At 34.8% G+C, this 25,465-nt stretch overlaps 1 protein-coding gene across 2 annotated transcripts in view; it reads right to left on the bottom strand.

Moving 5' to 3' along the window:
* Positions 1 to 25,465, bottom strand: part of LOC106458493 (pericentrin-like) — a 153,406-nt gene that overhangs the window by 103,873 nt on the left and 24,068 nt on the right. For both annotated transcript variants that reach the window (XM_022384726.1, XM_022384727.1), the window contains one exon: positions 10,241 to 11,744. In XM_022384726.1, coding sequence (XP_022240434.1) covers positions 10,241 to 11,744 — 1,504 coding nt within the window. The remainder of the gene's footprint in view (positions 1 to 10,240; positions 11,745 to 25,465) is intronic.

Raw genomic sequence — 25,465 nt, 5'->3', positions numbered from 1 at the left:
GCCTCTTTCGTTCTAGAATGAACACAAATTATAACACAAAAACATAAATGTTTAGACTAAATAGCTTAAATCTCATAACATTTATTATTTTTATTATATTGAAATTTCATCCATGCCTGGCTAACAATAAAGAAGTTACAATAATGTGGCTCACGTGCCCTCATGTTACCATATAAAATAACATAAAACTGACCTTTTGTCTGTACAAAGTAACTAGTCTTGGTTGTATTTTAGTAGACTAGTATTTTGTAAAATACAGTCACATTTCAATTATTATACATTAAATATGTATACAGAGTATCGGTATTTTGAAATAAGTTCTTAAGCTTATTTTTCTTAAAATATAGAACAGTAACTAAAGAAGTAAAGCAAACAATTATGTCTTCTAATTACAACCTTTGTACTAAAATAGTCGTATATTAGAGAGAACTATATGTATTGACAAATCCTATAAGAGAGGATGTGACAGGTGGGCATGGCAGGAGGGGGTCTGATTTTCTATTTGATGGCTCTGTAACGAAACAAGACTGAAAACTAATAAAAATCTGCTTTTTTCCAGCGATGTCTATGTTATAGTGAGTAATTTACGTTAAATTTACCAGTACCTAAATAAAGCATTTATACATTATACACAGGTAGGAAACAATGCCTTCAGTAATAGCTCTTACATATATGTAATGTTAAAACAACCCTGTTTAGAGTTTTGTTCTCAGGAATCCTTGCCGAGTTCTAAATAGAGTATTACTATATTAAAAAATTGTCTTTTCTTACCTCACCATCACATAACTTTTGAACTACATTTTACTCATTGTTTGGGCAAGTTTCATGAGAGCAAATATTTACTTTGCTTGGAACTACTCAAAGAAATGTTCAGCATTATGATCAAGTTTACAATAATCTTTTTAGCTACAACACTACACTGTAATATAGGGAAACAACTTTAATTTTAATAATAAACAAAGAAACATTGGATTCATAGCAAACTCAAATACATATATAATGCCCCATCATCTCAGTAGACTAGCATGAATTACAAAGTGTAAATAAACAAAAATTTCACTCTTGGAGGCTACACATAATACTGGCATCATCATAATTTACAATATATATTTGAAGTCACAATTAGGCAGTAATATAGAAAAGCAAGTTCAATTTCCATAACAAACAAACAAACAAACAAGCTTTTGACTCATAACAAACTCAAATACATATACATTTCTCCATAGTCTCTTTTAGCATTACACACACTCAGTAAACTAGCATGAGTTATAAAATGTAAATAAATAACATCCTATTAAAACTTCACTCTTGGTTACACATAATACAAGATCATAATTGACAATATATATTTAATGTCACAATTAGTCAGGATGTTAATTTGCATCTTCATCTTCATAGTATGCAGGCTGAGTTGAATTTGTACATCCAGATCTTCTGTACTTTACACATGCAGTGGAACACTCTAGGTTGTGCTTCTTGCATGTACACCTCAGAATGCTACAATCAGTTTGGCAGTTGCATCTGATCAGTCAAAAGAGTTCATTGGGAGCTGGTGCCAAGTCGGTGAACTGAAAAAAGTCTTGATTACCAGTTCCCATCCACTGCTGGATCTAGTAGTAGTAGACATGAAGACTGTGGTATTTTGTTGCTGCTGATGTAGGTGGCTGACTCTGTGGTTACACATAAGAAGAGAGCAACATTCTCACAAAAACATTTATATTGCAGTGAAATGAGGTCTTCTCCAGGCTTTCCATCATAGAGACATATTAAAGCATTCTCTCCTGCAGTAACAACATCTTCAGTGGAAGCTGTGTGTCAAAAACCTTGCACTGTTCACAGAAGTTGTTGCTGGTTTAATTTCTTGAGTGAAGCTCCCTTCCCAATACCATATAGATGGGAGGTAGTGTCACATCTGAGAAGAGCATGAAGAAAGAGGATGTTGGTGCACACCTCAGGGCCTAGTTGTTGCCTGACAAACTTCATATTCCATACACAGGCCTCCTTTTTGTTCTTCTTAGGCTTGGGTCAGAAATACAGATCATCAGAATGCATGTTGGTGTGATAGATGAGAAGAATTAATAGATCAGTGTCATCACCAATGAACACAGTGTTGGTTACCATTGCTAACTCCAATGCTTTCTGCACAATGAAGAAATCAGCATCACCTGAAGCATGGTGTGTTTTGCAGTTCCAGTTTACCTTCTGCAGGTGATCGCTAAGCATAATGATAAATCACTGCTTGTTTGTCTTGTTTGCCAGGAACTGGTCCTTCTTCATTGTAACTTTTGTTTCCTCAGGGAATGTTATGGTTGTTCAAACACACCATTTTCCTCATCTCTGGTGTATCACGTCCTTTGTGGATAGTGCATCATAGCCATCAAACACTACAACTGCTCTGCCACTCTTTCTGGTTATATACTCAGTGTACATAATGCATATTTATCTGTATGTAGAACCACACAGTCATGGGATGCAATGAACTAGTGCTTCACTGTCCAACACATACTGAACTTCACCTGTAATACCTGGAATATCAAGAGGGCCCAGATTGCATTCACAAGCCCTGACTTTTGTGATTCTTGAAGCAGCAGTGAGGATTCAAAGAGAGCTGGTTGATGACTGCAAAATTCAAACTTGAAAACTATTTCAGGTCATTTGGTGAATTTGTAACAATCATTAGTTGTTGAAAAAGAACTGAGGATCTATGTGAATTCTTTCATAATCAATCTTCACTGAAGATCTTGTGTCTAATGTAATGGCTTGATCCTCTTTCTTCTCGTGCCTATCTAGCCTGTGTTATGTCCTTATTCCATTCTCCAGTGTTTTAGTTCACATCTGTTAGCTGCTACATAGCATTGATGACTTCAGCATAAGTTGTCATCAAAAGCAGCCACATGAGACATTGTTGTTTTGTTATTCCTTGTCCTTTCATTAGTCCACCACTGGTCTTCATACTTCTCATCAATACCTGCTCAAAAACCAGATCTGAGAATAGACCAGCTCAAAAGCAATTGCTTAAAATTGTTGGTAAACATCTGGGTGCTCAAACTGAAGTTTCAACATCCATAGCACATACCCCCACGCTGATTCAGTGTAGAGATTATATCATGATGCAGCCAAGTATGGGAGCATTTCTGAGATCGCTTCAAGATGCAATGTTCAATTTCCAGTATGTTCTGCTATGATAAATTTGTGAAGGATATCCACTATATTCATGTACTGAACCCAGAGTGCAACAGTCCTAAACAATTTGAAGAATTGGGTTTTGCTTTTCATGAGGTCTTTGATTCTAGCTAGTACGTCAACATGACACACCTCATCTGGAGAAACAGAACCCTCCATTAGTCTTCCATAAAGGACATGAACTTCATTCAGATCAGGATTATCAGTTCCAGCTGTTACACTCATTTCTTATTCTGAAGGTATCACTTCTTTTTTCTCCTCTGATTCTACATATTTTGGCACTGATTGCTGCATCAACTAGAAAATAAGCTTACACAGCTCTTGCAATGGCTGTTCCAGACATAATGTATACAACTGAGTTGGGCATGTATATCAACTCCAGCACTTCTTGAAGCACAGATCTGGACATGAGATGTCCAATACATCCAAGAACACTCAACTCTGTGTGAAAACCCCCAAGATGAAGCACTATTTTGCTCAAGTCACTTCCCACAGGGTCACTCATAATGATCATGAGAGCCTTCTACCAGAGTGGTTGATCAAAGGTGATAATAGGTATCATACCATAGCAAACGAGCATGCTCACAGACAAACATTAGCATTGAATAGATACAGGTGTTATCACTTGGATTCATATCAAGTAGTGGGAGAAATATGATGGATGACTTCCCTGGGTGGTTGCCATGATGTACAAACTGTATCATTCCTGACCATGCTGGCACTGGAATGGAAAACATGATGGAGTCTTCCAAAGAAGGTCAAGGTCTTCTGTTGGGTCCAATGCCTTCATGGTGATAAGTTTCTGGTACATTCCTGCTGTCATCCCACTACTTTCTTCTCTGTGGTACCAGATTGGAACTCATCCCACCATGGCTATATCTTTTAGTGTTACTTGAACTCTGCAGATAATGTTGTTTGTCTTGGTTGCTGGGGTAATGGCACGTATTATTCCTATGCCATGAAAAGTATTGTTGCCATTGAGGGTTTGGATGCTGTGAGTCATATTATCTGCAACATTCTGTACAAATTCAGCAGTGAAGCTAGATATGTCTGTACCATGAGAGAGGATAGCATTGTGTCAACCCTGTGTACTATTTTTCTTTCATAGATTGTTTAGGCAGAGTATTCATGATGAAACTAAGTTGAATGGAAGGCAATTGCCTGTTGTTGAAACACAAGTTTAGAGGATGACGTTTCATCTTCAGGTCAGTGTGTTGTCTGTTTTTATAGTATTCTGGCAGATTGTGGTGAGCATGTTATGATTGGTTAGTTTATCCACATTTCTGATTGGTGTAGAGATTCCCTGTAGATTCAACCAATGATAGCCACATGCTACTCACCTATAATTTGGAATCTCTGTTTAGTGAAGGTTTTATTGTGTTAATGTAAAATGATTCTTAAATTTTTCTTGTCTTCCAAAATTTGTCTGTGTCAATGATTCTAGTTTTTTCCAAGTTTATTTTGTGTCCAGTTAACATGGTGTGTTCTGCAATGGCTGAATTTTGTGTTTTCATAAGTCTTGTACTGTCTTTATGTTCTTTTATTATTGTTGTGAATCTTCTTCCCATTTCACTAATGTATGTTTTGTTGTGTTATGTATTACAATTTCTAATAGCCTAAAACTGAGTTAAATTGTAATTTAGACTTAGTAGTTAAATAAATGCCGATATGTATCCAATCTATGATATTTGCCAACAAGATTGATACATACAGTTTTCCTCTTTTTATGCAAATATGTTTTAATATATAAACAATAATACAATTTACAATAACAGTTATTACAAACAGCTACTACAAACAATGATTTATGGACAAAAGTTCCACAAACTTACAAGTACAAAGTCTTCTTTCTACTCTGGAACTTCCTTGATGTCTTATCGAGGGTTTACGATGAGCGAGTTGATATAGGTACAATTCACTTAATAGGGAGCTAGCTAGCTCTGTAGTTCTCGCTGATCACATGCTGATTACAGGCCAAGTTTCTTTTTCTGCTGAATTTATATAATATCTTCATAAAATTACTAATGTCCGACATGAATCCACTAAGTTGAATGATTTGTAATATTCAAAATTTATAAATGTTCCTGGTCAAATATCTTAAGTTTCCCAATTAAAGCATTATAACAATCACAGATATAGCTTCCAAGGTTTATAGCACACCAATTACAGCAACTCAATAACAGATACCGATTTTAGGCGTGTCGTGTTGGTTATATATATAGAAGTGTGGAGAGTTTCTTGAAAATTCAGATTATGTAACAATACAAAGCTACACTAATGTTTACATACACATATATATTGTTTATTCTTACACTCGAGAATCTTCTAAAACTTTAGAGAATACGTGAGAGTTTCGCAATACATATTTATCAGTACAATTTATGTACATTTTTAAATATAAAATAATTTAAACAAACGTCAATATTAAAATTAATATATAATAGTAAATCCATGACAGTTGCAGAAACACAGAATTTCATAAATGACATTTTTGTGTTTCTCCTTGGTAGGTTTCTGTTTGTTTTTCACTAAAATGGATTTTAGTGTCTTGTAAGATTTCCACCAAGAAATTCAACATAGACATCCAGTGGAAATCTAACAAGACATTAAGATCCATTTAGATTATATCTTTTCTCTTCTTGAGGCTCATCAACTTTTGGTCTTTTGGGTCCAATTTTGTTGCTCTGATGAATGTTAGGCATAAGCTTCATAGTGTGGACATTAATGCTGTATACCTAACGGTATACTGCATTTGCAGCATGCAGATCATGCACTTGTAAGACATGAGCTTGTACTGTAGCTGCCCAAGTATCATCTATTTGTTGACAAGAAACCAAAACTGTGCCCTTAAATTCCATTTGTCTTTACTCTGAACACTGCAAGCTCATTAGAACTATTTCTCTTGCTTCTTAAATTTACTTTTACAGAAATAGAGAGTTGGTATTGAAGTGGAACTCTTTGTTAGCTGAATGAAGCACGTCTGACAATTCCAGTATCAGCTCCATGTTCCTGTTGCTTTTTCTGCTTAAGTGCCTCAGCTATTTGCTGTGGGTTGATCATGAAAATGAACATCTCTTGCAAATACTTCCAAGCAAACCAGACGTTTCTTATTAAATAATTTTCCAACAGAATATGCTCAAATAATGTAAAATATTGTGAAAGAATGATGCAATGGTGGGGTCAAAAAAGACAATTATTCACCACTTACTCCCAGTTGGAATCCTTGAGACTTTTATACCTAATAAAAGACATATTGTTGAGTGTAAAATAGTTGAAATATTTTCTGTGGCAATTTTAGTGTGGTTATTTTGATATAATGATTGTACTATAATGGTTCATAGGCCTAATGACAAACTTAAACAGTACTGGAGAAAACCTGTATGGTGGATTAAACAATGGAACATGTGCCCTCAAAAGTATAAAGTTGATTAAAAGAAAATCAAATTGAAGATAATTCAAAATTAAAGTTCTAACTTATAAGTTTAAAGTATAGCATTGTCTTTTGCTTATAACCAAGAAAATGATGGAAAGATTAGAAGACAAAGAGTAACAAAAAGTTAAGACAATAAGTGCAAAAAATTCCAGTAAAGTTTATGAAAAAACATGTATGAGGAAAGAATAAGCCTGTGTTCATGTGCTAGTACTTATAGGTATTAACAGCACATGGAGAATGTGTCACTCTCCTATTGGTGAAGGGCTTTAGTCTAATGATGATTAAATCATATGTTAGCACAAAACATGATGACGTGTGTAGGGGTGGGAGCTTTGTTCTAGGTTTGTGTCATACTCAGGAATTTAAAAGGCAGTGTGCAAAAGGTAATAGCCCTTTGTGTTACAGAGAAGTGTGTAATGTTTTGGAAACATATACTTTACAGACAGTAGCTTAGATATCATAACAAATATAAACTTAGTGTACCTCGTGTTTTATTTGGTTGTGATAGAATATTTTCAATAATACAGACTTAAATATTTAGTACAGCACACAGTTTGCTAAACATTTTCTTAATAATCTTTCAGTATAAGGTGAAGTATAAGACATGAAAATACAGGCTGTCAGTATTGCAATAAATATGAGATGGTATGTAACATCTCAATGGTGAAACATCAGTGTTTGCCATATATTTTGATTTTATATGGTTTTTGATAAACATATGTTAAAGGTTTTTAATTTATGTATTATATTTTTGATGTTGAAGGGCTATTTTTTATGTAATGCGTACTATGATTTCAATATAATGGTCTTTTAATCTTGTATAGTATACTTGACTCATGTCTATATTTTTGTCAAAGATATACAATTTTAAAGAATATTCAGACTTGGCTATTTCCCTGTTGACGGGTATTGTAAAGTGTTTTATCAATGTTCTGTTTTTTTAATTTCTTATCATGTTTTCTACATTAAAGAGTTTATTTTTCATGAATGTACTGATTTTCTTTGTTAGAGGATTATGACATCTGTATTGCTTGTAAGTGTTTACAAAGGCAAAAGAAAGTTAATGCACTCCTTGACCACAGCATGAAATTAACTTTTGAACTTAAAGTTAAAATTAATTGTTGGCTTGAGGACAAACCTGAAGTACTGGAGAGAAAAAAGTGTGGTACATAAATATATCATACATTCCAGCCTTCCTATTTTGATACTGAATTATTCTGAATGTATAATCTATTCTGTATACATGCAGGTTTCACATAAAATGTAGTCAAGAATGTTGTTCAGTTCATTTCTTTCTAGTTGCCTTTTTTTCCCCTTTTTTTATTCTCTGGAGATAAAACCTGCCCTACCCATTGAAGGTTTTGCTGTTATTTTGCATGTTGTGCAAAAACATTGATAGCAGTGTCCTTTAATGGAAGTGCAAGTGATATCTTGAGATTACAGCTTTTCTTATGCTTAAATGAAAATGATCAGTCACTCTGAGTTAATTTGGCATTACCTGCAAAGTAAGGAACATTGAGTTCAGATAGTCTGTACATGATTTTAATCTTTTCAATTGAAGGTTTTAATCCAGTGACTGTCCTTTTTTTCCCATACAGCAAATACATACACTGTGTTTGTGCTAGTGAATTAATATAGATCATTTACTCATTGTTAAAACTGTGCCCAGTCTCTTTCTTTCATGAACTCAGTTACTTAGAGATTCTCTACTACTTCATCATAAATATTCTGTCAAACCTCCCATTAGTAAGCTGACCTATTCCAATGCTCCAATAACTCAGGATAACTCAGTTTTACCTGAATATACAACATACGTATATATCAATTAGGATCTTAAATCTGTGTAAATAAACCCAACAAACTAAAGTTTCTTATACATCAAGACTCATGGTAGTGTGTCACGTGGCCAAAAGAGCCTGCAGGCCAGAAGTGATAGAATAGCAAGTTTCCACTTTCTGTAGCTCAGACTGTGGTAGTCCAAACTATCACATATTTTCAGTAGATGTGCTCTACAGGACACTTAGTTCACATACCAAATTTAATGGCAATTCAAGGAATATAAAATCTCCAATTTTGATTAAATTTCTTCCTTTATATTTTCTTCTTCACACTGAAAGCACAAAAAATCATGGATTTTTCTCAAATTTGGTATACTGATAGATCTTTACAACCTTCAATTAGGTGTCTACAACCAATAGATTTTGGCCAAAATTTATGCACATGCTTAAGCAAAAAGTTTCATGAGCTATTGGTCAAAAGGTAAAGCTGGACTATTTTTAGTTTTTCTCCTTTGGATCAAAGATGGCTGATTTAAAGCAGCAAAACTATACAGTGAAAGCATGTGCAGATACATAAGTGTTGGTTAGGCCAAGCAAGCTAGATTAGCAATTTCTAGCTTAAGTTTTTTAAAGAATCATATGGGTGGATAGTTATTATTCATTGCCAACTTTTAAGCACAAATTTGCTAAATTTTACGATATTCTCCTAATTATTAAAGAGCATTTAGTGTTATGTGATATTAGCTTAAGCAATTGGCATAAGTAATGATGCTTAATATGTCTGTACCGAGTGCATGTGGGTGATGACAAGATACTGTTAATCTAGTTTCCATAGCGTTACTATAAATGAAGTTATTAATACTGTTTTAGAGAGGAAAATCTACCACCATATATTTTAAGGGATCTGGTTGGTTCTGTAATGTATAGGTCTGTTCCAAATAATTCGTTTGCAATCCTAAGTCCAATATTAGTTACTATCGAGTGTCACATTCTTACTTGCTATGGTTTGTTGGTATGTATTGACAAAAATGTCATGATATCTAATTAAAAACACCTTAGGTGTGAAAAAAAGGTACAGCCAAAAAAGAATTGAGCAAGCAACTTAAAGCAATGAGATCAAAACTGGCAGCCAAACTGATAGCCACATTTATAGCATTGATAAGGATTTTACAGCAAATATTCATTCATTAGTTAGCTAGGCCATATATTTTGTTTTACCCACCACCATGCCCCAAGTTGAACAAAAAATGTGGCCTGGCTAACTAATGAATGAATATTTACTGTAAAATTCTCATCAGTTTGGCTGCTATTTTTTATTTCATTCCTTTAAGTTGCATGTTTAATCCTGTTTTGGCCCACCTTTTTTTCACACCTGAGGTGGTTTTGATTAGATTCAATCTGCTGTATGCTCCTTTCTAATTACAACTGCTTCAAATAAATGCAAATATCAGGTTTTTAAATCTACAGGTATTTTCACCTATTTTAAAATATTGCAAGTTAAGTACTGTAACTCACTCTTCAATGTACACATATGCATGTTTAAAAGTACAAGATAAAGCAGCTGAACATTCTATATTTTAAAACACAGGGGGGACACAGCTGTACAAATGATACAGTTGCCAATAAGAACATTTTCTCTGGATTATGGATAGCTTGGAAACATTAAAATTTGCAGAAAATAAACATTTAAGGGAATTGTTTAACCATCATCATGTATACATAACAAGAGTAAAACTAGCTTTCTAAAGACAGGTTTGTGTTTTCAACAAAACTTCTGTTATACAAATGCTGTTTAACTATAATGTACATATGAATGACTTACTGCTGTTCATGATGATTAACTTACTTCTAAGAAGCTCTTGCAAACTGTCCACTTCTTGCTTGTATATCTTTTCTAAATTTTCCAACTCCTCTTGGTGATTTTCCTGCATGGTATGCTGAATTTTTTCTACCTGCTGCTGAAAACATTTCTCAAGATGGTTAATTTCATCCTGATGCATTTTTTCTAATCTGGATTTTTCTACACACCATTTAGTCTTCAAGTGTTCTTCCAAATTATGAAGACTATTTTGGTGTTTTATACTTAATTGTTCTCTAACTGATTTCACTTCAAAATTTACTGTATCTTCTATTTCTTTACTTTTGGCTTTGAATGATTCCTCCAAACTCTTATGCTCTTCTAAAAATTGATCATGAAGCTTTTCTCTTTCTTGTTTCAACTGCTCATCACAGTTTTGTTTGAGCTTTTGCTTTTTGTCACTTATGATGCTTTTACATTCTTCTTGAAACTTTAATAATTCAAAATTATGTATATCATTCAATGACTGCTTTTCATATTCAACAGATTCTGAAGCAGCATGTTCTGACTTTTCTTCACAGAACTTTAGAATATTTATTATGTTTTCAAAAGTTTTTTCATTGTTCTTTTTCAGTTTACTTGTTTCTTCAATATGTACTTTTTTCATTATTTGCTTCTCGTGTTCAAACTGCCTATTGAGATTTTCTTTGATTGCTTCAATTTCTTCAGCATGAAGTTTCTGAAGGTCATATTTTTCTGCTTCCCAGTGTTTCCTCATACCTTCTGTCAATCTCTGGAACTGTTCATGATGAGCCTTCTGTAAATCAGACACATCATTCTGGAACTTACTGGTTAAGCTTTCCTTTAACTGATTTAATTCATCTTGATGACTAATATTCATTATATGACACTCAAACCTGAGCTTCTTTTCAAAGTCTTCCTGCACACCCCTGATATTTTCTTCATGATTCTTTTGTAAAATATCTTTTTCATAATGAAAGTTAGTTTCTAAAGTTTTTGTTAAAGAAGAAATATTTTCCTGGTGGTAGTCATTTAAATGCTTCCTCAGACTTTCTAGATCTGTAATTTGTTGTTTTTGTGAAGCCTGAAGTTCATCATAATGTAATATTTTTAAAGCCTGTTTCTCATCAGCATGTGACTGTCGCAGTATTTCAATTTGGTGCTGATATGTATTTTCTATTTTTTTTCTATCTTTATCTTTTTCTGTTTCAAATTGGTGTTTCAAATCTTTTTCAATTTCAGAAATTTCAATCTTATAATTCTGTTCTATATCACTTTTTTCTTTCTCAAACTTTTGTTTGAGGTCAAATTCCAGTTCCTTCATTTTCTGCATAAATTCTTTGCTGATATTTTGGCACTCTTCATCCATTTTATTTTGCCATATGTTTTCTGGACTTCTGAACTGCTGTTGATAAATGATCTCAAGTCTCTCTCTTTCATTTTGAGCAACTTGTTTTGTTAATAGAGCACTTAGGTCAGGTGTTACTGTTTTACTTTCTTCTAGATGCTGCCTGAAGGACGATACAATTTCCTGGATAGCACCAATGATACATAACAATAAAAGATATCACATTTAAAGACATTGGCAAAGAATATTTTTAATATAAATATCTGCATATAGCATGATTCAGGCAATACTTATAATTTCTAAAACAATAACAGATTGATTCTTTTCTGTATTTCCTTCATGCAGAATTTGTTCTTTCAAAACAGCATGTTAACACTATTAACAAAACATGTCAGGTCATTCACATAAGTTATAAAAAATAGTGAAAGTAAACTTGAATTATTCACCAAATCTTAATAGGGATGCCACTTAGATTTGTTATACACACTGTTGTAAGCGTAACATGATATTTTAAGTAATTTTTATATTAAGCTTAGCATTATATTTTATTCTCTAAGGAGTTAACAGCATTACAGAGAAAATACTGATAAATTTTACAACCTGGAATTTGTTCTAATCCCTCTACCATTACAAGATATGTTAAATACTGAACTAAAACTGTTTCAGTGTGATCCGATCTAGAAATTTAATAATTTTAGTCGTAAGCTTACTATTAGCTGGAATACTTGTATTAACATCTCTAGTTCTGAAGTTTTTCTACTGATTGGTTTCTGAATGCTCTTACCATTTGTTAAAAAATGGGTCAATACTGATTGAAAAGCAAGATTATTTAATCATGACTTTAGCAACAAAACCAAATTTCCTAATTCTAAAGTTTCTCTATTCTGATTTTTCAAAAATCAAACATCTTTACATTGGTAAAATGTTGAGGTTCTGAGGTCATAAAGTTTGTCTCAGATGTGCATTCAGCTACAAAAAACAAACAAAAAAGCAATTCTTGTTGTACTTTGTTCTAAGGGTTATCAAATAAATGTTGGCTCAGATAGCAGTCTTTTATTTGGTTTAAAAATTTTGTCTGCAACTCTCTTTCTTTTTTTTCAGAATGAGTAGAAATATTCACAATCAGTATGGATGTCCAAGGTTACAGTAGAGCTTAAAATGAGGTTTTGGTCTACTTAATGACACACACGTTTACTAGCTTTACTATTTGAAAGTCATATTCATGGTTATATCAAAATTTCCTTAAGAACTAACAGCATTGTTTAACAAGTACAAATTGCTGACCACAGTTTTTGTTCTATAGCCTGTAACCTATAAGAATTTTTACAACTGACCAAGAAATTATAACATATTCACTCTAAAGATTAGTTTGTATCAACAAATAAAATTGAATTATTTAGTGTGACTCATTACTACACACCTGCCTAACTACTATTCTTAGTTTTAGTTTGAAAGACACTTCAGCCAGTTCTTTTGTTTGGATCTGTTGTTTTTTTTATTTCAGCAAGGAATTGACTTTGTTTATGAACCAGTTCCTAGAATATAATGTCAATTTAGTTTTGTCAATTATCATACATCTGTCTTTTTTTTTATATGATTTGTTTATTCCTTTAGTAAAGAATAGTCTGTATATCTATAAGCACTTGGTTTGTAATGTTAATTTACTGCCACTAGTTTTCAAACAGTTAAATTTACCTTTATAGCATCTGTTATTAACTTGAATCATAAACATTTCCTCACATCATACAACTTATATTTTGTTCTCTTTAAAACTTGGGTAGATAACACATTCTAGTAGCAAGTACCACTGATGCTTTATCAGCATGAATAATTTCCTTTGTTTCAATACAGTACACATAACCAATTCTCACTATAACTAGCCAAACATGAAGTAGATTTTGAATGGCTTTCTTCTAACTGCACAAGATGATGTTATAAAAAACTAATTCACTGAGGTTATTCAACAACCTCTGAACACTTGAAGAAATTCAGAATATTTATTTATTTGTCAGACAATTCTAGATGTCTGTAGAGAATTTCTAGGAAAACAAGAACATATCTGAAACACTGCCAAGATTCCTACCTAAAAAAGCAAGTATTCTCTCAACAGGTAAACTGTTTGGTTAGTCCTATCATATAGATTACATTCCATAAATGCATTTTGGACTATCATTATCATTTCCAAGTTCTTCCTTCAACAATCTTCTGTTGCCTGCTAAATTATGTTCCATTAACCAGCCCTATTTTCCTGTGTCAGAAGGAACTGTGTTGGTCTTCCTTCTTGATTTTATAATTATGAATAAGTGTCCTGACATGATCAGAAAATCTTATTGTATGTTGAAGAACTGCACAGTGCTACTTCTCAGGCTTTATTATAGAATAAAGAGTGATAAAATGCCTGAGAATAGAAATCAGGTATAAAATTTGCAAAAAACACCTTTTTGTATATATATTTGATATAGATGGTTTGGTAATTCCTTTTAACTAACTCATGAATGTTCTCCTTCAAATGACACCTACTTGCTCTATTTATGAACATACCATTTAAACTGTCACATATTTTATCAACTGGTAGTTCCGTTTAAGTTAACATTTACTTACACTGAAAATGTATTTCTGATAGGTGCTTAACACCACTCACCCAAAGCTATCTTGATCCTGATTTGCCCTCTAAGCATTGCTTAAAAAGTTTTTGCTAATAGCACCAGTCTTTTATACCCCTTCATTTTTGTGCCATTTCAGAACATGTGCTGATCATGTGACTACCTTCCACCAATTATACTGCACCATCTATACTAATGCAGCTAGCTCACTCTACTATTCTAGCACAATTCTCATTTTTGAGAAATGGCAGGTACAAACTAGAAACACCAGCATATTAGTGAGAAAGAAGGATGGGAAGAGGTAAGTACCTATCAGAAATACATTTTCAGTGTAAAAAAATGTTAACTTCCAAAATGGTACTACATCCTCTCAACCAAAGCTAGAATCCCACATTGCAAAGGTGGAGGGGCCAGTGAAGGTGTGACAGTATTCAATCAAGCAGAGAGCAACCACCTTGAAAGAACAGGTGTGCCATAATAAGAATATATGGGGTATAACACTATTTATGGAACAGGTATGCTCTTCGTTCAGTAAAGAACACAGTAATTCAGATAGGGCAGAATGTAATGGGTAGGTACCATATCCTCAAGAAAGAGATGTACAGCACCATTCTGTGGATACGTGCTGTATAACTATATTGTGAAACAGCACAGTGTGTAGTAAAATGAAATGTTTAGCGTGTAATCAACAATGGGCCTAAATAAATATGTCTTGGGGTACACCAGAGCATATCAACAGGGCAAAACATCCAGTGAAAATGCCTTGTCTCTAGGATATTGTGAGCCACAAGAGTGATCCTATCTGTCAAAAAAAACATCAAGAGGAAGCACCAATATGTAGTTTGATGAAAAATTGACAGATAAATCAGAATCAGCCCATTGTCAACACATAGTGCATAATTCGCCCACATATGGAGCAAGCGTTAGCATGGGACATAGTGATAATTATTCATAGTAAGGTGCCTGATAATGTGATATAAGTATACATGGTTAGGGCTAAAGGACCGTAAATTGTATATGAATAGGCCAAGTATGGTCCACCCGGGGAAAAACATCCAGTGGAAGCACTTTATATAAGTTTGTCAGATCAACAAGTACGGTCTGCCCAGGCAGAAATCCAAGGGAATTGCCTAGGATATATAATATTATGGCCAAGTGTGGTCCACCCAGGCAAAAACATAGAGGGGAAGCACCTTAGGATAAGTCGGATTATGCTAGGTGCAGTCCATCTGGGCAGAAAACATCCAATGGAAGCATCTTGCATAAGATACAGAGATCAAAAGTGTGGTCCACCCAGGCAAAACCCAGGAGGAAGCACCTTGGATACATAAGATTAAGCCAAGTACAGTCTGCCAGGGCAAAAACATACAGGGGAAATGCCTAAGGATACTACTGAATATGTCAAGTGCTATCCACCCAACCAGAAAACATCCAGTGAAAGCACCTTGCATAAGAAATTTATGTTGTGATCAACAAGTGCGGTCAGCCCAGGCAAAAAACATCTGGGAGGAATCGCCTTAGTTATGTTATTACATAATCAATAAGTCTAACGACAGCCTTTTTCCCTCCTCTCACTGAGTGGGTACATAGGAGCTATGTAGTTTGACTTAGTTTGTTGTACAAACTCCACTCAGGCGGAAACCTCCATGCTCTACGACTCCAGCTACTGGAAACCAGAATTAGTAGGGGGGATACATATTGAGGAGTCAGTAGGGATGAGCAAAAATTCACATCTAATTTAATCATGAAGTCTTCGAGTGATGGTCGTTTATATATGAAACAGTGATAAAAAATATAAAGATATATACACCCCACCAGATAATCAGCCAGTGGTCTTACAAAAACACCCTGTCTCAACAGTGAGCATTATGGAAGTATACAGATTTAGTGCTAATACAATAATAACAAAACTGATCAGGCAACACCCGCCAAAAGGTGGGATACTGAAACATGTTGACTTACTCCAGTCAAAGGTGAACAGGTGTATGTAGAAACATTGCAGGATGAAGAAGATACCTGCCTGAGAAAGACACAGCTAGGTAATGTGCAACAAATGTGTTGGGAGTTGTCCACATACCAGCCTGAACGATTTCCCTCAAAGGACAGTGGTTTTCGAATGGCTAATGACACAGTTAGAGGATGAAACTGTTGTGAAGAAATATTATGTAGACAGCGACCTTCCATGAAAAGATCAGAATAAACTAGTAGTATGAGTTGACAAGCCCAATGAGTGAGTGCAATAGGTGATAGATCACAGGAAATAGAGGAATTCTATGGAACAACTAAAAAGGAACAAAAACCACAAAATGTGGCAGTATGAGCCATATAACACAGCAAGGAATGAACTGGACAAAGTAGTCAATCCCAATCTGAATGGGAGTATACATGAAAAGGAAGGTAAGGAAATAGGAGAAAAGGCTAAACAACCTTCCCGAGCAGCTGATGCCTTGGGAAGGAAGGCCTGATCTGGATAGAGGATAATATATGAGGAATGGTGAAGGATGCGAGAAACATTTATTGCATAAATATTGGATTTACAATGACTGCATTGCCAGAAGAGGAAGGAAATAGGTCTAAAGGGAAAGACGGTACAAGGAACACATTGCAATGGGTTCAAAGGGAGAACCGAACAGGACATGACAGACAATATTGAGATCCCAATCTGGCAGAACTAAGGAATGTGGAAGAAAAAAGTGACTCTCCCCCTCCTCAATTGTTGTGCGATGATAGATATCAGAGGTGGGATAGGAGAGACCAGATATGCCTTTGTGCCAAAAATAATAATCTAGGAATTCATACCATAAATCAGCTTGACAATTGGAATTTTTATTTTTTTACAAAAATCAACTAAATCCACTAGGTAACATGGAGAACGTTCAATGTATCTCCGAATGATTGTAGCACAGGGAAACCTGTTAGTGACGCTTTGTCGAGAAAAAGTGATAATATCTGAATGAGGTGCTTATGTACAGTACCAGAATAGAGGGAGCAGTGATGTAGGTGGAAAATGTCACGAGACAAATATCACTAAGGGCAATTAGGTGGGGTATAAAAGACTAGAGCAAGCAAGAAAAAAATCAGATCTATGGTTAGATGGGCAAAGGAAGAAACTCTGGCAGTCAAGTAATAGCTGTAAGTATTAGCAGAGGTATGTATGTTTTGAAAGAACATAAATAGTGAAAAGAAGTAAAAATATAGAACCAACACACCTACAAAATAGCCGAAGGTACAATTACCCAACCAGTAATGATCGTGCAAAGCCAGTATATATACTGAAAATTAAACAAAAACAAAGTAATAATCAAACTCTAAATGCAAATTTAAACAAAAGTAACTTAAATAATAAAATAATTATAAAAATTCAACTTACCAAATACTGAGTAGAAAAGACATGAAAGACCTAAATTATTGAATGTGGAAATTAGATCCATCCACACAAGCACACATAAACTCACTAACTGAATAGAAACAACAGAAATCAAACACAGGATACTGAAACTTAAAATTAAAGTGATGTAAACTTGCGATCAAGCACAATCAAAAATTTTTATTCACATGGAGAATAAGTTAAAACATATATCTATATACAAGAATGCCAATCCAGAAAGTTAGGATTGTGTTAGGATAGTATATGAGCTAGCTGCACTAGTATAGATGGCATAGTATGACTGGTAGAGAGTAGTCACATGATGCATGTTCTGAAATGGTGCAAAAATGAAGGGGTATAAAAGACTTGTGCACTGTTAGTAAAAATTTTTTTATCAATGTTTAGAGGGAAAAACAGGATCAAGATAGCTTTGGGTAAGAGATGTAGTATGATTCTGGAACTAATGTTCTCCTTCAAATTATACCTATTTGCTCTATTTGTGGACATACCATTTAAATTGTCACATATTCGATCTTGTGAATATAACTAACAACAAAATGTTATGCAAAATTGCATCTGTTTAACATAGGAGAAAAAATCACATTAACATTTGGTAGAGTTACTAGCTAATGTTATCTTCTGAAAACTGGTTTAATTTTCTGTGCTTCCTGTAACATAAGCACACAAGAGATGGGCTTGCTGATAGTAATAGCCTAAATTCACTGACCTACTGGTAAAAAAATGAAGAAAGAGTCAACCAAGAACTACAGGATTGACAGGATCTAACTAACTAATAATCAAAAACTTATGACAAACTAAGGAATAAATTTGTCTAACCACTAACATTATTTTATTCTCATTTAGTTTACAGAAACATCTTAGGCCAAATATTTTTATTAATTGGTTTACAAACTTCCCAAGTCTAATTTCTACAAAACTGAAAGGTATATTTAATTCATTCTGACTCTACATATTTTATTATGTGAATGAATAAAATAACTACATCTGACTATAAATCATGTAAATTACCAGAAGTTAACAAATAGTTTTGATCAAGATGTGCTTGGTGCCATCACAATCTTCAACCTGAGTCATAGTAATACACTGAATCCTGAGTGCACATTAATTAAAGTTATTTTAAGATATTCTAAAGATAAAAATATATAAAACTAAAGAAAAGGATATGTTGTACAAAATGTAGTTCAAGTAAAACAAAGACAGATAGATAGATAGCTAGAGCTAGATTGTGTGTTTAGCCATAAAGAGCGTATAGTTGCACTTTTTTTAAGTGAAATTATCACTGATTGTATTGTAAAAACAGAGTAGAGAATAATAATTTATTTTCTCAATTCTTTTCTAAAGTAACTGAACCAGCCTGTGTGGACTTACAAACAAAACGAGATGATTATTTAAAGCTCTGGATACAACTGTGATGATTAACTGTGTAATGAACATTTGTATATACATTTGAATTTGTTGAAATCTATTGCCAACAAGTCACGAACACCTACTGTAAGGAATCCTGCCCATCAATACATATAAAAACCCGACACTGGCGAGCCAGCAAAGATACTACAGAGGTAAATGGTGGAAGAAATAGATGTAAACAGTAGAGAAATAGGCACATATATAGTAGTGGCAAAAATATTGTAGAGATCACAAACAGGCTATATAACCATGTCGATTGATTTTGATAAGTGGATAGAGAGAGGCGAGTGACTTGGGCTCAAAGATAGCAATCTATGCGAGTTTGTTAAACAACAACAATACCTAGATAGAGAGAGAGAGAAGAGTATCAACAGAAAGAATATAAAATGAGAAAGAAGAAAAGGAGAGAGAGAGAGTAGAGACTGGAAATAGAGAGAGAATATGAGCAAAAACTGAGATTGCCAAGCTCACTTAACAGAAAGATGAGGAACCCAAGAATGACAATGGGGTTGCCAGCCAACCCAAGCTGCACAAAGTTCCTGAACAGAAAGATGACACGGACGATTTCCTGGAGAGGTATAAAAGATTTTCCCACAGTCAGAACTGGGACAAAGGTAACTGGGCAGTCTGTCTCAGCCCCCTTCTCACAGGAAAAGGCCTACAAGTGTATGCAGGCATGACGTCAGAAGATGCTATGGACTATGACAAGTTACAAGTGGCCTTGCTGAAATGCCATGAACTTACTTGAGGAATATTTTTTCCAGAAGTTCAGAGAATTAAAACTAGAGTGATACTTTACAAGGTGGATCAACATGGCCAAATGTGAAAATAGCTTTGAAGCAGTGGCAGATCTACTAATATATGAACAGTTTATAATCACATGCTCCACTGACCTAAAAGAGAGAGCATGAAAGATGTGGAGGATTATATGGAAATCCATGGAGGGAGTATAACTGTCAGGTCCTAGAATAACCATTTAAAGTCAAAACCAGGGATGGCAGAACAGAAGCAGGATGCCACCAAAGGTGACAAGAAGTCAACAGACAAATGGATGAAGAGATACTATGCTTGTTATCAAATGGGGCACATTGCGAGTGAGTGCAAGTCTGTCACCAACAAGCAGCTGCTTATTAACTGTTATTGTAAAATTGGCATGAAAAATTATATCGAGAACTAGTCAAACTGCTCTTAGCATTTCTACTGCTTTGTCCCCACCACTTTAAAGTTTTCTCACCTAGAAATATGGTAGTTAGACAAACAGTTGTATCGTATTTAGGTTTTAGTTTTATATTTTACTTGATTATGTGTTATTTATGTTTTAAGATGCAAATTTGAGAGATTTAATAATTTTTCTATATATAAGTCAATGCCTGCTCAGTTCACAAGAGATAGTGTAATACGTGAATGCCACCACATTCTACCAAGAACTGAAGTTTCTCTGCCAACTATATGGAGATATTCACTAGAAATGTCCATTGACATGTATTGTGATAAATAACAGTGCTAAAGGACAGGAAAGGATAACAAATTATTAAAATAAGTTATACATGCAGAAGAAAATGTAAAGACATGCAAAAAAAAAGATGTTTTCAGATTATTTCATCAAATATTAAAAGGTATGTACATTTTCCTATGTATTAATTTTAAACATTTCATTGAAATGTACTAGACTATATAGTATAAGTTGATGATAATATCTACAGTTAGTAATATCATAGAAAGAGTGAAAAAAATATATAAATATTTAACTGAAATTAAAAAGAACATTTTATATTTACTTTGGAGGTTCTAAGGGTTATCCAAATGAAATTTGAAACCTATTTCTTTATATTCGTGTTGTTTTGTTGGTTATGAGAAACACTACTTGGGTACTGTGGGCTTATAATGCTAAAAATCGGGTTTCGATACATGTGGAGGACACAGCACAAACTGTCAAAAAATTAGAGAGTTGGTATGACTATTATCATGTTTTCTGAAAGTCAGTAATGGACTTCATGTTCCAAATCTAAATCAGAAAAAAGTAAAAATTTGGGAAACTTTTTTTAATGAACTTGTTTCTATTCAAAACTCTAATGATAAAGTTAACACTGCTATGTTTGAAGGAGTGAACTTAGTGTTAAACAGTGCATTATTGATGGTCAGCTCAAGTTAGCAAACAGTTCAACAGTGCCAACAAACCACCAAACTGGTCACTAGGTGAAGGCTATGTTAAAGACAAGACAGTGAAAGTCCTACAAGACACTGGGTGCAGCAGTGAGAACCAGTCTAGTATATGATGATCTGATGACAGGCAAGGTACATCTGTGTGTGCGAAAATAGGGGCAGTGAGAAAGATTCCCATAGCAAGAATAAACATGGACACTCCATACTTTGTGGAAGACCTTGAGGCATTGTGTATGAAGGCACTCATCTATTACTTGGTAACTGGCAATATACCAGGCAGTAGAAGTTTGATGAAACCACACAGAAATTACACCAAGGAGTCTGCAGCTACCACAAGAACTCAAGAGAGGATGAGCAAGCAAGGCATCAAGCCCCTGCAAGTCTTGAAAGGTGACATCCAGAATGCAGGTATACAGGAACTGAAGGAAGCACAGAAGAAAGACCCTTTACTGCAGAAACATTGGGACAATGCCTGGTAAAAAGTTCTCAAGAAGACCAAGGGGAAAGGTAATTACAGAATAGAGGAGATGAAGGGAGTGCTGTCCTGGGTCTATCAAGGCTGTTATACTGGGAAAGTTAAACAGATCATATTACCAACAGAATACCAGACTCAAGTGATGAAGTTGGCTTATGAGTCGATTGTGGGAGGACACCTGGGAGCAAAGAAGACAGCAGACAGAATCTCCAGTAACTTCAATTGGCTGGAGGTCATCAGGGATGTGACCAAGTTCTGCAAGTCATATGACACCTGCTGAAGGACAATACCTAGAGAAGGTAGCCATGGTGCCACTGGGTGAGATGCCTCTCATAGAAGAGCCATTCAGCAGAGTAGCTGTGGACTTGATTGAACCACCAACACCTGCACCCAACAATGGCAACCACTAATTGCTGGCAGTAGTAGACTATGGAACACTTTAGCCAGATGCCATAGAACTGCCAAAGATAGAGATGGAGTGGGTAGTAGAAACCCTCCTGAAAGTGTTCTGCAGAGTAGGCTTTTCCAGTTTACTTGAGAACTGATGTAAGAGGCATGCAGACTCATCAGCAATAGGAAGCTCTTTACCACACCATACAACCCCAGATGTAATGGACTTTGTGAGAGAGTCAATGGAGTCTTAAAGAGCATGCTGAAGAAGATGTGCCAGGGGAGACCATGTGACTGGGACAGGTACCTGCAGGCAGTATTATCTGCTTACCAAGAATTTCCACAAGTAACTACAGGACTTTCACCCTTCAAGGTACTGTACAGCAGAAGAGTATGAGGTTTGATGCTGATATGGAAAGAACTTTGGACATAAGAAGAAGAGTCAGAAGTGAGGAACACGTACCAGTACATGTTAGAACCTCAGAAGCCTACTGGAGGAGACCTGTCAACTTGCTCAAGGCAGTCAGAAGCACTTCTGTGACAAGAAGGCAAGGATCAACATTTCAAGGTCAGACAGAAGGTCTTGGTTCTGCTACCCACAGACAACAAGAAATTCACCCTACAGTAGAAGGGACCTTTTGAAGTGCAGAAAGTTATAAACAGAATGGACTCTAAGATGAAAGTAGATGGGAAGACCAAGATCTACAATGCCAATCTGTTGAAGAGGTACTTTGAGAGGGAAGAAGACCTGACAGGTGCAGCTACTGAGGCACAGATGGACATTGCAGGTATTGTTGTCATAGATGCACAATCTGAAGGCAGCAATTTTGTCATAGAAGATGATGATCTATTAGACCTAAGACCACTGGATGGAGATGAGACGTGCAAAAACATCAATGTCAGTGAAGAACTGACTGGCTAGCAGAAGAAAGAGCTTACTATTCATTGGTAGTAATTGTGAAGAAGAGGAATGGCTCACACCACTTCTGCATAGATTTCTGGAAGGTGAACCCTGTGACAAAGTTTAACTCCAAACAAATGGGCAATGCAGAGGCTATCATGGAGAAACTAGACGAGATCAAGTTCTTTTCCAAGATTGACCTCAGTAAAGGTTATTGACAGATCCTGATGGAAACAGAGACTAAAGAGAAGGTAGCCAGTGTGACACCAGATGGATGCTACCAGTTCAAGAGGATGCTTTTTTGGGATTTGTAAATTCAGCAACAACATTTAACTACATGATGAGGAAGATGTTGTATAAAACCATCAATATTGAGCATTATGTGGACAACATTCTGACTCACACAGCCAGAAGGAAAGACCACCTGAAGAAACTTAGAGAGAGCTGTTTAGACTTGTGAGGTTAGCAGGTCTGTCCATAAGACCATCTAAGTGCTACATTGGTTATTCTGTGCTGGACTTTGTTGGACACAAGGTGGGTGACCAACAGATAGCTATAGAATAGGAGAAGCTACTACAGGAAGTTTATCCCAAATTGCACTGAAGTAATTTTACCACTGACGGACCTGATCAAGAAAGGCCAACCCAAAACAATGTGAAGTGGGAACAACCACAGCAGATAGCATTACAGAAGTTGAATAACATGTTAAGAAGTTTGCCAATCCTTAGAATGCCAGACTTCAACAAACCGTTCATCATTCAGTCCGATGCATCAGACATTGGAATTGGAGCAATACTTCTGTAAGAGCATGAAGATGGACTGTTCAAAAATAATAAGAACTACATTGAATGAGAGTGTCTGGCCATCTTATTTACCATCCAGAATTTCAAGAACTAACTCTATGGGAAGAAGTTCATCATCCAGACAGATCATCAGCCACTTGCATACATCCAGAGGTGCAAAATTTACAGTGCAAGGATTATGAGGTGGGCATTGCACCTCCAGAACTATCGGTTTCACATTGAAGAACTCAAAGGGGACTGCAAATGTCAGTGCAAACTGTATGAGTAGACTTTGTGCATGAACTGAAAACAGTCTTTGTATATAGTATAAAAAAATATTGTAAATATTTTTCTCAAAGAGGGACTTATTGTTAGATATACACGACTGTGTCTGTTTAAATATAGCACAAGAGTTAAATTTAGTTATATTTAGAAGTGATAGTTTATCACAGGTTTGCTTATGCAACAGTGTACAAATTATAAGTCACATAGTTTAATTGTTGTGAATCAGCACTTGTATTATTATGTCATGTTATTAGAAACTTTTAATTTTTTTCTTGTTGTTTCAATTGAGTATTATTGCATCGCATTATTACATAATTTGTAGAATATTCTAACCCTCTATCAATTTATAAATATGTGTATAAAATGTAGTTCAAGAAAGACAAAATAGACAGTTAGTTAGATAGATAGCTAGAGCTAGATTGTGTGTTTGTGAGTTTAGTCATAAAGAGCATATAGTGGCACTTTTTTATTTACAGTACCATAATCACAGATTGTATTGCAACAAAGCAATTGAGAATAATAAATTTTCTTGTCAATTGTGTTCTAAAGTAATCAAACAAACCTGTGTGGACTTTTGATGACAATTATTTACAGTTCTGGATGCAACTGAGGTAAACAACAGTGTAATATAAATTATCACCCATGATATTGTAACAACAGAGCAGAGGAGAATAATTCATCTTGTCAACTGTGTTCTGAAGTAATTGAACCAGCCTCTGTGATGGAAAAAGATGATTTGTATATACATTTGACTTGTTTTAATATATCATTTCAATCCAGTGGACTGTGTGCTGTTTGTTTATTGTCAAAATTTATTGCCAACAAGTCATGGACACCTACTGTAAAGAATCCTGCCCAGCCATACATACAAAACCTGACAAAAACAGTAAACTGTCTTTGATACATTGATGAAAGCAAAAAGAAAATATGAATATCAGCCATCAAATAAGTAAATCTAAGCCTGAAGGAACAATTTGGAACTGTCTGTACAGTAGGCAGTATGTGGTTCTATTTTGGGAAGCAGATGCAGTATGATTATATTTAAAATCGAGAAAAGGAAATAAGCCTTGAAGTGAATATATTCCAGTGATTATTGAAATAACTGAGTTGGTCATTGAAAATAAAAGTTGTGTGAATGTTATAATATCTATATTTTCTTTATCATGTAGTTCAGTGAAGTAGCCTTGATTAATAATAACTGCTGTGCCTATTCATCTCTTTTTAATATACATCTCTCAATTCATACTTATATATATATATTGTTATGTCTTCGTTTGTTAATTAATTTTCCGTAACTTCGTTCTGACGAAACTTTAGCGACACAAGTTCTTTACTTAATAAAACTGGTTTATTCTTTCCGAATACAACTTTACGATACACTTATTTTCAGCAATCGCGCTAAAACAAACGCTATATCAATTGCTCACTATCTTCACACACACACATTACCTTATTCTCCCGTCACATTGTCACCCTCTTTTATATACCAGACTACCCTATATCTAGTAAA

This window comes from Limulus polyphemus, unplaced genomic scaffold, assembly GCF_000517525.1.
Source record: "Limulus polyphemus unplaced genomic scaffold, Limulus_polyphemus-2.1.2 Scaffold474, whole genome shotgun sequence".
NCBI classification, from domain to species: domain Eukaryota; kingdom Metazoa; phylum Arthropoda; class Merostomata; order Xiphosura; family Limulidae; genus Limulus; species Limulus polyphemus.
Note: the sequence above shows the minus strand (reverse complement) of the source record. Positions and strands in the feature narration are given on the sequence as shown.